General features: G+C 37.8%; 1 protein-coding gene across 3 annotated transcripts in view; it reads right to left on the bottom strand.

Annotated features, from left to right (window-relative positions):
- The window catches only part of SOX5 (SRY-box transcription factor 5), a 349,622-nt gene that overhangs the window by 200,786 nt on the left and 131,856 nt on the right, over nucleotides 1-16,980 (bottom strand). For all 3 annotated transcript variants that reach the window (XM_007446269.1, XM_007446268.1, XM_007446270.1), the window contains exons 3-5: nucleotides 14,970-15,056; nucleotides 6,340-6,512; nucleotides 894-962 (exon numbers count right to left, since the gene is read on the bottom strand). In XM_007446269.1, coding sequence (XP_007446331.1) covers nucleotides 894-962; nucleotides 6,340-6,512; nucleotides 14,970-15,056 — 329 coding nt within the window. The remainder of the gene's footprint in view (nucleotides 1-893; nucleotides 963-6,339; nucleotides 6,513-14,969; nucleotides 15,057-16,980) is intronic.

Consider the following 16,980-nt stretch of genomic DNA (forward strand, 5'->3'; position numbering starts at 1 on the left):
ACTTAATAAAATATATTGGATTCTCAAGATACAGCTTCAAGAGAATGATGAATTTCTCCCCAGATAAGCTGACTGTAAATCTAACAGTTGATTTCCGATGGATGATGTCCCGTAAGGTTGGAGCCGTTGCTCCATGAACTAGTTTCCTCTTCTTGCTAGTCATAGCAAGTATGTATTGAGTACTTACTATGTGTCTTGACACTACGCTAAAGCTCTCCATCCATGATTTTATTAAATCCTCCTAAATACTCTACGAAATGAGTGCTTTCAGAAAGGGAACTTTCAGAAGGGGAAACAAATTTTGGCAAAACGCATGCCACAAGCAAGTGGTGGAGACAGGCTACCCCTGGCAGCTTTGCTTCTCATCATTGCAAATTTCCACAGAAGAAAAATATGGAGGTTATAGAGCCCTCAGTCCTCGTTTCTCCATGCAGTATGAAGGGTGAAATTCGACTTGAACACCAAATTGCTACCCTCCCTCACTTCCACCTTGATCACACGTGGCTCTCGAGCCTACTGTAAAAAGTTCTTTCTGCCCCCGACGTCTAACTGAAAACCTTTCTGCTTTGGTTCCCCTGCACCTCCCCCATTAAGAACATTTCCAGGCACATATTAAACATTAAAGAATAGAGAAAATGAAACATTTCTCTACAATAATTTCCTTTCCGTGTAGGATAAAAATTACCATCAGCTTGCCTCCCCTAAAACACCGCGACACAGCCGGGCCCGTGACAGAGCCACCGTGTGCAAGATTCTCATGGCACGTGGGTGACACGTCATGATTAGGCTGAAAGTAACCTTTATTTTGGAGCTCATTTCAGTCAGGTCACCTGAAAATGAGAAACAAAATCTATTTCTTAATTGGAAGTCCGTATGAAATTATGATTTCTGACCTGGATCTGTTGCTGAAGCAAATTGATTTTGTGTTGTTGCTGCAGAAGCTGCTGCTGTTGTCTTGCAATCTGCGGAGAAATGGCACATGAAAAATTTAAGAGCATATTACAGTCCCAGGGGGAAATTACCAATGTTCTGTGTCTCAAAGTTTGATTTGACACTGATTAAGCTTATGAAGATAGATGTGCCTGAGCCCCTACAGGACCAGCAATTCATCCTTAAGTAGGATCAGACAAGATATTTAGACCTAAGGAACAGTTATGCTTCTTTTGGAAAACGAAGCCTAAGACACAACAACAGTGGTCCAATCCAGCGTGAAATGCTGGAGTTTCAAAAATCCCTCTTCCTGGCAGTATGTTAAGGAGGTACTACCTCTGATGTTTTCAGCCCTTGGAAAAGAAAGAGAATATTTCACAAACAGGAGGGTGTGTGCCAAAGGGTTCAGAGTAGGACAAGGTACTGTAAGATGCTCTATTCCTTAGTGAGGTTCTGGTATGCCTTTGTGTGTTGGTAAACACTGCCATTTCTGCCTCTCACAAACTGACTGCCGAGTCCTCAACACATTCAATTCTGGTCTCTACTAACAGGATTCTTAATAAAGTCACCAGTCACTTCCAATTTTTTAAATTCTGAAGTGTTTTCTAGTCCTCACTGCTTGACTTTTCATCAGAATTCAATACTCAAGCGCTTTCCCTTGATCCTGAACTTTCTCCCTTGGCTTCTGTGACATCACATTTTCCCTGTTTGGCTCCTACCTCTGAGTCTGATTCTTCTCAGTTACTGTCAATGGCTCTCTCCCGTCACACAATGCTGTAGGCTCACTTTAGACTCTATTCCTACATCCACACGTATGCCAAGTGATTACAAATTTGTTTCTCTAGCCTGGATCTTTGCTTTAAGCTTTAGACCCATTTATCCAACAACATTCTCAAAGGCACTCCAAATTCAACAGATTCAAAACTAAACTCAGGAATTAGCCCTCGGTGTGGTCATCCTAAGTGTTAAGCCAGACGAGCACAACTGCCCCCTGTTTTTCGCTCTTATAACATCCTCTACCTACTTGATACTATACCACATGCTATGATGTTATATTTATTTTTGTTTTTGCTTTAATTAACACATTTCTGTCTCCTAGGTAGAAATTCATAAATACAGTGAAGTTAGGGGTCACGTAGATTTTGCTCTCACCATTTGTGCAAAGCCTGATGCAAAAGGAGTACAGAGTGAACACTTGATGAAGAGTGCATGAGTGAAGAGACAAGAAGAAAATTCGAAACACTTCATGAGATAGGGCAGGAAACCTTCTCAAAGGAATGTAACTTCTCACCTCATGAAACTTATAGCTACCTTATAAATACGCTCTAATTCTTATTCTCAATGCTATGATCACTATCGTTTTCATTAGGAAAGTGTATCCCTTAACCTCTGTATCAGAAAGCAAAAAATTCAGGAAAAAATTTATGCAGAGTCCATTACTATGAATGAAAGTAAAGAACCTATATGATGAGGCTGGATCTACATGGCGGCACAATGAATTTTTTATTTCCCCTATGTACACTGGTACAATTATAATTATTTTAATGCTTTTGTTTTATCTTAGGAATACAGCCTAAAGAAATTCCTTTTTCTCTCTTTGAAGAAAAGTCGGAAAGGAAAAGGTAGAAAACGAAATACCACTCTCTTCCTTAAGTCCGGTTCTTTCCTCCCACATATCAGTATTTCAGTTGATATTTAAATCCTTTTATAAGTGCCTTAAGATTTTATTAAGAAACTAACCACCTCATAGCCCTCCACACTTCCTCCTGTTCTAAGTCACTGCTGCCTCTTGCCTGGATTGCTGTGATAGCTTCCTATCTGCTCTTTCTGCCTCTGCCCTCGTTCCCTGCAGTCTACTATAAACCAGCACCAAGAGAGATCCTTTTAAAATATAAGTTGTGCTGTGTTATTCCTCTTTTCAAAACTCTCTGTCTCGCTCAGAGTAAAAGCCAGCTTTCATATGATGCCTGCAAGGCCCTGTATGAGCTGGCTTCCTGCTATCTCTCTGACATCATCTCTCTCTCTTCCCTTTGCCACCCCGCTTTCCTGTCTGTTGAACACACCAAGGGTACTTCTATTTCCCGAGGGTACTCCTGCCTCTGGGCCTTTGCACTTGCTTTCCCCTCCATCTGGAACACTCTTTTCCATGGTTGCTACTCTATTTTACATTCCTACCGCAATGTGCAAGAATTCCAACTTCTTTACACATCCAGCAACACTTGTAATTTTGTTTGTTGCTTCCATAATAGCCATTCTAAAGGGTATGAAGTGGTATCTCATTGTGGCTTTGATTTGCATTTCCCTAGTGATTAGTGATGTTGAGAATCTTCTCATGTGCTTACTAGCCATTTGTATATCTTCTTTGAAGAAATGTCTACTCAACTTTGCCCATTTTTAAATTAGGTTGTTTGTCTTAGTTAGCTATAGACTGAATGTTTGTACCTCCCCCACATTGCGTCTTCATTGCTGCGCATGGGCTTTCTCTAGTTGTGGCGAGCGGGGGCTACCCTTTGTTGCAGTGCGTGGGCTTCTCATTGCGGTGGCTTCTCTTGTTGCAGAGCATGGCCTCTAGGCATGCGGGCTTCAGTAGTTGTGGCACATGGGCTTAGTTGCTCCGCAGCATGTGGGATCTTCCTGAACCAGGGCTCGAACCCGTGTCCCCTGCATGGGCAAGTGGATTCTTAACTTCTGCGCCACCAGGGAAGCCCTGAGCAGTCACTTTAAAAGAGCCTATCTCTCTACCTGGCACCCTCATCCCTATTTTTCTGCTTCATTTTCAACATATATTTTACTTATTTATTGTCTATCTCTTCCCAACTAGAATTCAACACGTGAGGTATTTTGGCCTGTTTTATTCCTTGCTGTAACCTATTAACTAAAACAGAAGCTGGCATCAAATTGGTGCTCAACAGAAAGTTGTTGAAAAGATGAATGTGGAATGGAGCACAGAGTAGGGACACACTGTACTGACTAGGGAGTGTTGGGAGTAGGGTCAGAAAAGGAGTTCTCAAGGTGAGAGAAACCTAACCCGGATCTTAAGGAATAAATACTAAATGTCCTTCAGAAATATCCCTGTGTCCCGATGAAAACTACCAGTGACTACCAGAGTGGTGATGCTGTGAGCCAGCACTGCACGGCGGACAGGATCTGGGGGAGCAGAACGGGCTTCAGGAACCTGACCGGTAGCTCTCAGAAGGGCTCTTCTCCCAGGCTGTATAGGCAGCATTGCCTGGCATCGCTCCAATACAGCGGAGAATTTCTGGAAGAACCTAAGGATTTCTGAAGTTCTAAGGAGAATGTCAGAGTAAGTAAAAAATTCTAGAATCCGTTGATGATATTTGAAGATGGGCCAGAGTGTGAAAGAGAAAGTAAGGAACCTTGCTCTCCATTAGTAATTGCTCAGATTTTTTAGGACAAGCATGCCCTCAGGCCCATTGAAGTATGGATTCTCTACAAAGAAATATCCCCATCTGAGTTCCAGTTTCAGAGGCTCCTAGGATCTTCTGAATTCGGATGTCTGAAGGTATTGAGGGTTATAAGCAAGAAAAGAGTGGTGTTCTTCTAGACTGTCATGGGCAATCATTCTGAGCCGTTTCATCATAGGAGTAGAGCAAGAGGAATAAGGGCCATCTCCAATAACAGGCTAAATATATACTTAAGGAAGATGGTGACGCATTTCATTAAAAATAAAAATATCATCTTTCAAGCAGAGATGAACCATCAAGTAGAGAAAAGTAAACAGAAGGAAAGGAGGGCTCCTCAAATGTAATCTGAATGTTTCCCCACCTCTTTCAACTCTGCTAGTTTACATTTTGACAGCTGTCTAGAAGGTTTTGCAGTATTTGTGTAGATACAAAAGTACCCTTCACTAAATAACAGCCCTCCTCCACTTAAGATGGTGAGTGCACTAAACCCAGAACACGGGATGGTAAATTAAGTTAGTCCTAGAAAAGATGTGCCATCTTTATATGTAAGCTCACCCTATGACACCTTCTGTCTTTCCTTCCCATTACTACCAATCCTCTTTTAAGTAATACTGCTTATGCATTACCTCCATTTCCCCACTATGCATCATTCTTCTGCATGTCAATTCTTATTATCTGATTTCTGCTACTAAAGCTCCAGAGAAGCCACATGCTTCAAGGCTGACAATGAGAATCTAAATGACTACTCTAGTAGCTTCTTGCTTCTAGATATGTTCATTTTCCTCTCCCTACCAGCTATATGCCAGCATCTCCCAAGGATCTATCTTCCCTTAATTCCTTTCCATTTTCTCATGATATCACCACTACTCTCATTTAAGGCCTATAAACCTGTCATTCCTCTGCATGAAACACCTTGGCCCTAGATATTAATACCGCTGCCTCTCATGTCATTTAGATTTGAGCTTAACTGCCAGATCCAACCACCCAAACTAAGATGGCAACCCAAATTTGTCATATTAATCAATATTTATTAAATTACTCTCATTACATTTTTTCAAATTACTTATCACTATCTGAAGTTATTTTGTTAATTTTTCTTTTCCTTTGTTAATTGTCTCTCTTTCCACTAGAAATTAGGGGCTTTGTCTTTCTGGTTAATTGAGGTAACTTCAGTAGTTAGCACAGTGCCTGGCACACAAGAAGCACTTGATTACTATTTTTTGAATAAATGAATGAAACTGACTGTCTCCAGTGGTTTAAACTACCATCTCTATGTAGATAATCTAGGTAATGAGGCTCAGCCCTCTCTTCCAAACTGTTAATTGATATTTCTATTCTCTCACATACTTTCAGATGGACAACCTGACGACAGCTCTAATTCCTCATAATAAAACCACCTGCTTTTCCAAATCTGCCCTCCTCTTGACCTTCCCTGTTACCCAGGCTCAACGCTTTTCCTCTCTCTTTAGCCCACTTAAAAAATTCAACTGACCATAATTCTTCCACCTATTTATCCCTTTTTTCTCTTTCTCCATGGTCATTACCCTATCTGGTTTAGAGTCTCACACCTTATTTAGATTATCATAATAGCCTCTTAACCAAACTTCTTGCCCCATGATTGGAAATTGACTTCACTTTTTGAATCCTACCTAGCCTTCAAAGTTCACACCAAACACATTGAATGAAATCTTTCATAATGTCCCTGACTGGAAATGTTCTCTTGACTCTCCACGGTTCTTTTTGGTACTGTGCTCATGAATTTCACCTTGATTATAATCACTTCCAAGTTATGTACCACTAAAATAGTTAATAAGCTTTTCCAGATGAGTTTTTTGCTCACTTTGGTGTTTTGCCTTTTTATTTACTTATGCAAGGCAGGGGGAAGAAGCTTTTACTGATCTTTGTTTGCCTCCGAGAGTGACCTATATGCTGCAGGCAGAACAATACCTGAGGAATCTGACTGTGTTCTCTAGTTCTTACTCACCTGTTCTTGCTGCTGCTTGGCCAGCTCCATTTGCTGGCGCTGTTTCTCAATCTGAGATGCAGCCAGTTTCTTCTGCTCATCATGGGCAGCCAACAGCTGCTCTCGCAGACTGGTTAACTGATTGATCATCCCCATGAGCTGTCTCTCCTTCTCAGCGAGGCTTTCGGGAGTCCCTGAAAATAAGATGGCAATAAAACATGTAAGAAAAGATAAATAAGAAGAGAGTGGTTTTTCGATGACAATGACTCTGGTGTATAGAGAATTATTACATGAATAAGGTTTGACACACAAACATATACTTACCTTCTTTTAGATTATAACTCAACAGTAAAAAGTGATGGCTATTTACTCATTACAAAATATCAGGATGAACAAATATTTTGATTGTTTTTATTTATGATGAGTAATAATCTGTAGTTGTTTTCCCCCTTTTTTTTTTTTTTTTTTTTTGCTGTATGCAGGCCTCTCACTGTTGTGGCCTCTCCCGTTGCGGAGCACAGGCTCCGGACGCGCAGGCTCAGCGGCCATGGCTCACGGGCCCAGCTGCTCCGCGGCACGTGGGATCTTCCCGGACCGGGGCACGAACCCGTGTCCCCTGCATCGGCAGGCGGACTCTCAACCACTGCGCCACCTGGGAAGCCCTTCCCCCTTTTATAAGTAAATAAAAAACTGTTGGCTGAGCAATTATTATTCTTAATGTTCTAATCTGAGGTTTGATGGAAACAAAAAGAGGTTTAAAACACAGCTCTTGGCTGTAAGTAGTTGTTTTTTTTTTTTTTTCCTGCGGTACGCGGGCCTCTCGCTGTTGTGGCCTCTCCCGTTGTGGAGCACAGGCTCCAGACGCGCAGGCTCAGCGGCCATGGCTCACGGGCCCAGCCGCTCCGTGGCATGTGGGATCTTCCCGGACCGGGGCACGAACCCGTGTCCCCTGCATCGGCAGGCGGACTCTCAACCACTGCGCCACCTGGGAAGCCCTGTAAGTAGTTTTTTTTTTTTTAAGTCAAAGAGGCAAGACAAAACATGAAAATGTAATAACCACAATTATTAAGAGATCAAGGGTATTATTATCAGTAATACAATTCTTCTTTTCTTAAAAAGAGAATCTTGAAGAATCAGAATTAAGGAATTCTACATTTAAAAAGGAAAACTCTATTAGTTAATCAAGTTTTAGACTGTTTTCTCATATGCCACTCAGAAGCTTTCTTCAAAAATAGAATATAGCTAGCAGAAAAAATATTCAAGTTTGAGAATATAAATTTATGCTCTCATGAAATAATGAAATGTAGTTGGAAAACTAACTGATCACATTATGGCCACCCAAGGTTACAGTTAAATCCAAGATTATAGTCGTTAGCACCATATGTTGTATCATTATTGACATATTTATTTATTGCATCTCCCAGTAGAGTATAAACTCCATGATAGCAGAATTCTAGCTTTTTTGTTTAATACTATGTCCCCAGAGTAATGCCTAGCACATAGTAGGCATCCCATAACCTTTTATTAAATGAATTCAATAAATAAACTTAAGATGAGAGAAAAGTCCTTAATTGAGTGATAATGTATGATTCTATGCAAATAGATAAATAACCCTTATTAGGATTACTTAAGTTAAGGATGCTTTCAAATACATTTGAAATAACAAGAAAAAATCTTTGGAAGCTTACATTTCCCCAATATTGTTCTATTCTACCAAAATGCAATAGATATATGGCTTGAAGTTACAACCAAAATCACAGTAAATTTTTGGGAGTTTTGATGTAACTAAAGGAAAAGTAAAAGGAAGGAAGAGTCACTCAGGAAAGGAAAAGTCCTAGAATTTTGATGTTGAAAGTAAACTAGAGATTATGTTTCTTCCCTCAAAAAAATTACCATACATTTAATTCAAAGTAACAGTCAATCTTTGCCAGGATGTTTTTTTTTCTTTTATTGTTGGTGTTCCTTAGATTATCAGTGTGATAATTTGGACAGGACTCGACTTGGTTTGATTTTTTTTATGGAAATGTTGTTGCTTTCAAGTAGTAATCCACCTGAAGGATCTAAAAGTCATTCATTACGTTGCCTTTAAAAATTCTGCCTAATGAAAGTGCCTCAAGCAGCCGCATAACACAGGGAGATCAGCTTGGTGCTTCGTGACCACCTAGAGGGGGTGGGATAGGGAGGGTGGGAGGGGGACGCAAGAGGGTGGGGATATGGGGATATACGTATGCATACAGCTGATTCACTTTGTTATACAGCAGCAACTAACACACCAATGTAAAGCAATTATACTCCAATAAAGGTGAAAAAAATAATAATAATAAAATAAAATTGGAAAAAAAAAAAAGGCAAGTGCCTCTACTAGAGTGTAAGCTCCAGAAGGGCAGAAATCTGTCTACTCCATTTGCTACCATTACATCTCCAGAACATAGCACATGGCAAGACAGATAGCAGTATTTGTTGAATGAACTGAAAATATAATGAATAGAAACAAACTTAAGTTATTCTAAATTTACAACTAAAGCTTTTCTCAATGGCAGTCTTATCCAACTAGAGTAAAAGTCAGACCGTCTCATCAGAAGGTATGAATGGCATTATTCTATTTCATCAAAGGACTATTTGTTATCTAACTTACAAACATCTGTACATTGGTCTTTTTCATTCACAACGAATGCAATCAAACTTTGATAAAATTTAGTTATATATCCTTTACTGCAATATAGATACTCTTAGAAGTTGGAATCTATTAAAATTACATAAGGAATGCAATCATGTATTACATGACAGTATAAATCGATATTCTAGTGTACACTGCTAATACGATAAATATTCCTACCTTCTTTCAGAGTTCTGTAATTTATTTTGAAAAAATAGTTTAATTCTTTTTGCTTCAATATCTTAAAAGGTGGACTTTGGCTTGGATTTTAAAATATATGGACTATGGAAAGCTATCAGGTTTTTTTTTTTGGCTGCACCGCTTGACTTGCGGGAGTTCCCTGGCAGTGAAAGCACCAAGTCTTAACCACTGGACTGCCAGGAAATTCCCGTGAAAGCTATCAGTTTTAAGGGCGACTATCAGAATGAAATGGAACAATTCAAAAGTAGCTATGGTCTTTACCACTGTTACCCCATGGCTGGATATTTTGTTTCTGGGACATTATGAACAAGATGTGTGCATTATCATTTGTACAGTGAAAGCAAGGGTCGTTCTTACCTTTTTTTGAAAATTATGGTTCTATACAATTTCTTACTACAGATGTCTACCTTTTAATGGAGATTGTAATTTTATAACCTTTTCCCAAGATTATTCCATCCACTTACTTGGGTATTGTACTTAAAATGTAAAAAAACAGCTTTGTTTTGTTTTGTTTTTAATATCACATTCAATTTACTGCACTTAGAGACTGGAATGTAGTCAATAATAGCCATCTCAAAACATGGCATTTCTTGGTCATCCATTCATCAAATACGTACTGGGTTCCAAACTTTGGGCCTACAGTAAGTTAGATAGTCTACAAGGAAAGTTCACCATGGAGGCAGGCTAATGATAGGTGCATCTCAGAGGGACTCTTCATCTAGCTGTGGTGGGTCTGAATATGTTTTCATGTTTTAAAGGATTTTAGAGATCACCCATTCCAACTTTACTAAGACGGACTACCAAGCATCATGTAGAGAGCACAGGCTTTGAAGGCAGACAGAATTAGAGTCACATCTTGACCCTGTCACAACTAAAGTACGTGGTTGTGGATAATTAATCTCTCTCTCTGAGACTCAATTTCTTCCTACATAAAATAGGAATAAAATGACTTTGTTACAATAATTTTGTAAAAGATGTTAACAAAGTGGCTGTACATAAACAGGCATGTAATCAATGCAACTGTTTCTAAATGAGGGGATGAGGAAATAAACCAAAAGAGGTAACCTCATTTCCACAAGTCTTTGAGAGAATCAGGGCAACAAGACACCAAATCTTTTTAACTACATCATGCTTCCCTAGCAAGAGAAATGTTAATTTAAAAGAGGAAAGGGTTTTAGGTAAATTCTATTATCCAATGATCTGGATAGCGTAAGCTTTGGAGTCCACATCTACAAGAAAAAAACAATGGTTTTATAATTATTTTAATTTTAGGATCTTCACAACCCTCGGACAGATGAATACTTGTTAAATGAATGAATGCCTTTTTAAATAAGAAAAATGTTGAGGAGAGAATATTTTTATTTTCAAATATAAACCCTAGATTAAATATGCAAGAGTATCTGCTTAAAATATGCATTATTAAGTGCCTGCTGTAAAAGGTATATATAACTTCTTAACTGGTGAACTGGATTATCAATATACAAATCAATGAGAGCCAGTGGCTGATTGGTCTCTTCCCATCGCTTGCTGTGTTTATACACTGGCATAAGGACTCTGGCTTCCTAAGACAGAGCAAGTAACTGATTTGTAGAAAACATAAAGTCGCTTTCTGCTTTTATAGACACTGCCAAACTTATTTTAAAAATTTATATTCTGTGCCCCAGTAGTCTTTCTTCAGTTCTTATGAAATAGTTTTTACAAAAAGTGAAAACCCTACTCATAAGCAACTACAAGGAACTATAAAACAAGCTTAGTAGATTAAAAACATTAAACATTTACTTTATTTAGAAGTAAATGACTATATGTTATGTACCTTCCTTATGGCTGACTCTTATGTTAAACAAATTCCAGATACAACAATTCCCTCAGAAAATAATCAACATTTCCAACCCTTCTGAAAAAATGTGAAGAAATATATATATATATATATATATATATATATATATATATAAAATGCACAAATGAAAAAGTCACAAGGTAATTAGCAAACCATGTGTTTCTTAAAGAGTTACTGGACTTTTAAAAGAATGGGTTTAAGACAGCTTTCAAAGTTATACAAACCCTTACGTATCTAAATGCTGAGATTTTAGTTTCCGTGTTTTAAATTTATAAAAATCCAAGGATACCTCTTACTAGATTATTACCTGGGACCTGATTCCTGTTCCAAGCCTGCTTATTTTCAAATCGTCTAATGTTATTTAAACAGAATCATCTCTTTCAAGCCATATACTAAATCTACATATCTCTTTCATCTCAAAATGTTGTGTCACCTAAGAGGAGATCTACTTTAATCCTCGTGTTGAATCTACATAGCATGACTTTAATTCATGAGTTCTGAAAGACCACAGTATTGTGGAATGGATTATTTACTTGAATCCATTATTGGCATTCAAGAGCTGTTTGGTGTTTGCCTTTATGTCCCATCTTCTAGAAAGAACAAAATTATAGCTTTCAAAAAGAGCCAATTTTTTATTATACCGACTACAACTGGCATTTTCCTTAATACCAGATATAACACTTTACTGGCCTAAATGAATGCATTCTGAGCAGGGTGAGAAGGGTCTACCTGGGATACCAATGGGAAAGAAACAAGGCTCTGAAGAATTCTTCAAACAAGGCAGGTAGAGAAACTGATCTAGGCTTTTCTGAGTGACCTAGTCAGAAAACCTCTCAAACAACGCCCTGCTTTTATAACCTGAACAAAATAGAAATATTTTAAGAGAATTTTGCATGAAGATATTTTTGTTATAATTTTACAAATAAATTTAAGTCAGTAAAATACACATTTTGCAATGGCTTTGTTGAAAAACAGACGATCTGTTTAGATTAGTCAAAGCTTTCATGGATCCCCAGATACTGTCCTCAGGTGAAGTGCCAATGCAATGACCTTCAGTGTAATGGAATTTCGTGCTAGCTGAAACAATGTGTGATGCTACTGGCTGCCAACTGGAGTGCAGGCACTGTTTTTTCCCTTCTCAGTAACTATGAGGCTATAAAATGTATTTCTTCATCTTTCACACAACCATTACTCAGTGCTTCTGCTATAGATAAGGGCAAAGAAACCTCTGTAAATGGCCAGTTACACTATACGGCTGATTAGAGAAGAAGAAATAAATTATGTCTGTCGTCATCTAATCAGTTTATAATATATATTGACTGTTTGCTATCGGTAGACCTTTTTAGTCAAACTCTTTTGTTCTGGAAAACTGAATCCAGTGTACTTTTTGTGTGTGTGTTTTTAAGAGAATTGTTTCTCATGTAACTTTAAAACCTAATTACTTCACATTTCCAAAGTACCAGACCATAAAATGGTCTAAATTCTAATCTAACATGAAAAATAATTTTATGCTTTCAGAAATGGGTGACCTTTCCTAACTCACACTGTTTCTTGAAAAATGAGATTGACTTTGTGTATGACAACTCTTTATTGACAGCTAAACTATCCAGACCAATTGCTATTTATTTCTCCTCTTTTTAAAAGTTTATCATTTTCACTTTTTAAACAGTAATAGTAAGAAACACTTCGTTGAATTTTGCCAAGCTGTAAAGTTTAATCTTTGTCCAAATGCGCTGAAAGTAATTCACTCACAGCAACTTGAAGCCAGCACTTAGGAACTGAGCTCTGCCCTCACTTGGCTGTGGTCTTAGATATTCAAGAATGGACACACACACACATATGCACGCGCGCGCGCGCGCGCATTCATTCACTCACTCATGTTTCCTGGAACTAATTAAAAGTTAAGAGAAAACTGACCAGTGTAAATGGAGAAGAGTTTCAATCCACAAGACTCAGTAAATATTGTAAAGGCTGTAAACATCCTAATATATACAAAGGTTCTACTCAGATACATTGCTCTGAATTATCAGTAATCAATTATCTAATAATTGAATACGTTCATATTTTCAGATTAAAAAAAAAAGTCATGCTTATCCTTCCCTACCCTGACTGAAAACACTCTACGCATACATGAGACTTATACCTTTATCTGCCTCATAAAAAATAGAGGCCAAACAGCTGGGCTATTGTTCTTGACTAACTTCGTCTGAGGTGGTATGAAAACCACATTCCTGGGCAGCACATAATCATAGGGTCTGACCGCCCCCCCACAAGAACCATTAAGTCAAATTCATTTCCCCCCAGAGGGCAACACACTATTGTATCCTCTCCACTTTCCAGCCACCTATGAACAATGGATAGTAATTGCAACTGTCACGGGCAGTCAATAGGAAAAGTAACCCAGCGCTTTTTTCCTCCAGTTTTCTGCCAAACCTGATCCGAGCACCTAACAACCATGCCCCCAACAGAAGAAAGATCTACAGTTGCTTTTAAATGCATCAGAAAACAGCTTTTTGAACAGAACCAGAGGACAATAACTAAACTTGTGCTCTGAACGTGAAGCTTAAAAAACTCAAAATTAAAGACAGAAACTTCTTTTGTGACTGTACTGCAGCTTCCTGAACTAACCCCACAGGCAAGCCTGAAAGGACAGCTGAGCTTCTTTCCTCTGAGCTTATCATCACTGCTGTTGCTGCTTTTAAGTTAGACTTGTGAGGAAAAGGAGGGAGGGAAAAATGTTTGTCCTCCAATGGAATGAGATCACAAGGCTTGGAACAGGCGGTCTTCTCTGCTCTGCTCTCAGTTATTACCCAGGTCACAGGAGAATAAAGAACCTTGGAGAATACATCCTGAATCTCAGGTGCAAATGGGTTAAAATCCAACAAAATAGAGGACTTGCTGCCTCAGAAAATGAAACTTTTCTGTTCTCTTTATACTTTGTCTTCAAGCTCTTTAAGGGATATTAATTATTACTTGTTTGAATTTCATTCCATTATAGGTTCTGGTTACTTAATTTGCTGATTAGCAGGAATTCATTCTCTCACCACCCATTCACACCTAATCATAGCCTGAACATATGTAAAGTCCAAATATATGGATGAAAAGTGAGATACTCAATCAAACATTTTATGGAAGTTTCCCAAACAGAGATACTGCCATCACGTAAGTCAAATATTTGAGAAGACTGATCTGTGCTTTGCCCTTCTCCAGGATGCTCTGATGTAGTAAAGCCTTAAGAGAGATGATTGCCTCTCAGTGGGAGAACGCTTGCATGTACACACATATGCAAAAAAGTTATTTACACACATATTTCTACATGTATATCAATATAAATCTGGTGATATTTAAAATATATATTCAGCCTCTATCAAAAATATACAGAGTAATACATAACAAAATATATTAATATTAATAAGTAGTTTTTCCTTAAAATTAATCCTTTAGAACTCAGATTCAAAAGTGTCCTATTGGCAACAAAGAGAAAACCATAGATTGCCTGCTATGCTCTGAGAAAACACACTTTTTAATGAATTGAAAGCACCACTTGATTTTATTTTTATATGAGGAATTAAACATTCTCCCTTTGTCATTCCTGGTTTGAAGTGGAGATTACGTATATTCATACTTCTAATATGTAGAATGTATAAAATCATCTCATGCAGTTTTTAACCCTGCTGTAGATACATTTGTACTTATAAAGTAAGTCATTCAAAATTTTTAAAAAAAGATGAAAATCAAATACTGTTAAAGATATAGTGGGGTTATTCTGTTAAAAAAACATACTATTATAAGGCACAGAGAGAAAATAAGAACCACTGTACATCCCTTTTCAAGCTAGAGAGAAGAAACACCAAAGACAGAGTACATGGGGGCAGAAGTACTTTATCACCACTAATATTTCTAAATATCAGATTCATTTCGGTAGGTTTTAGATCAAAATAATTGCAAACATATTACCTTTTATTTCACCAAAGTTCCCTGATCCCATTGCAAGAAGCTTGTCTTTCCAGTCCTTTGATAGTAGCTTTTCAATACTGGGGGTTTCTAAGTAAAGAAATAAAAACAGGTAGGCAAATCAATGTGACTATCTTTATAACGAAGCTCATTAAAAGTCTATCTGCTAAAAAGAAGGCCATCCCTACCCTGGTCCCAGTTCATAATGACTTCATCAACAAACTGAAAACAGGGGAGGAAAAAAAGAATGTGTTTTGTCACCTGCTGTTTCAAAATCATTAGCTTTTTCCTCTTGTGGAACAAAGCTGTACTAATTCTTTATGACAATGGGTACATATAAACCTGCAGTTCATTGTTTTCCAATTTGGTGAACAAATTCCTGCTATAATGGATGCTTGTCAATTTCAGGGTGTTAGTCTGCAGTCAAAAAATAATTATGTTGATAAAATGCAGAGTAAAAAAAAAAAGGCAAAGAATTAGCTCTTAAATCTGCTACATGTAATTATGTCCCTCTGTGTGTTTACAATTACATCCACTTCATAATATGTGTTTAACATCGTGTGGTGGTTAGCACACTGTGGAAAGATTTGCCAGTACCGTGAACATATAAAAAAGAGTTGGTGTAAAAGAAGCTTTACAAAGATTGCAGAATCTAGACAAGTAAGTAATGCCTATAATGGAAACTTATTATTTGCTTATTTCAGATTTGTATCACACTCTTTTAAAATGTCCTGTATGAAGACAGGACACACAGATTTTAGAGAGCAGGGTTATGTGGTGGTCTGACATTTGTTTCTATATGTCACATGGCTTTGATCTCTCCTTTTGTGTTGAATTTTAATGTATAAGTAAATATAAATGCTAATAAAACTCCGAAACATCAAACTCAGTTCCAAATAATGTAATTTTATATTCTTGTCAGCATTTAGATGGGTACACAATTACAATGGCTTTCAATCCCACGATTAGCACTGCATTCAGTTAGAAAATGGTGTGTACTAAAAGATAAGTGTCCCAGTATGCTCCATCTAAATAACAATACCCACACTTATTATCTGGATCGAAGACACACACTGCCATTCTCCACATTGGTGTTTATGCGTATTTGTGTTTGTTCAGACATTTGTTTACCCCCTACTAGGAGCATAAAGGGAGTACATGTTAACTTATCAAAGGGACAGTCTGGCCTAGAGACCCTAAGATTATTAGAAAAGCGTTAATTTTCCCCACAATAAAATGCATTTTAAAGCGTCTTCAGCATCATCTTGGCTAATGCTATCTACTTTTCTCAGGCCCTCATCATAAAGACATCAGCTATCAGAGTCACAAAGCCTGCGTGGAGTTTTCAACGAATGGGAGGTGAAATTTTCTTTGGAATAACTGTGGCAGCGTGGATTGCCTCTTTTTCAGATGTCAAAAACTTGGGGAAAATAAAATAGTGAAAAGCTCTGAATGATTACTTCTTCACATAGCCTGTATGTATAGTGTGTACATACACACACACACACACACACACACACACACACACACACCCCACAACTACTGTGTGCACATTTACATGGAATGTGTGAAATGTTCTTTTTTCCTTTGTAACAAAATATATCTTTCTATTTTTTCACATTTAAGGATAAAAGATCCTAAAGATTTTACTTTTTCTTAAAATATCCCTATTTCTATACCACATTGTTTTGAAAATGGTAGTGACAATTCTGAGTAATAAAATGCATTAAATCTCTTCTTACAGTAATCAATATTTCTGTTCACTGAGGCTTTACAAGTAACTTTAAAATACTTCTGCAGGGATAGCCAATGTTTCTACATTCGCAGTAAACACTTGGTGAGTGAAATCATTTTTTAAACCTTATCAGAGTAGGTCAAACAAATACCACTGTTTCTTTTTTCCAGCACTCTACAGAAATTCTTGAGTAGCATGTAAACAGGGTCCAACCAATATGGTATTTGCAGTAGAGTACCGTCAGTCATTAAAAGCTAACAAACCTTGCAAAGCAGGAAT

This window comes from Lipotes vexillifer, unplaced genomic scaffold (genome assembly GCF_000442215.2).
Source record: "Lipotes vexillifer unplaced genomic scaffold, Lipotes_vexillifer_v1.1 scaffold477, whole genome shotgun sequence".
Lineage (NCBI taxonomy): Eukaryota > Metazoa > Chordata > Mammalia > Artiodactyla > Lipotidae > Lipotes > Lipotes vexillifer.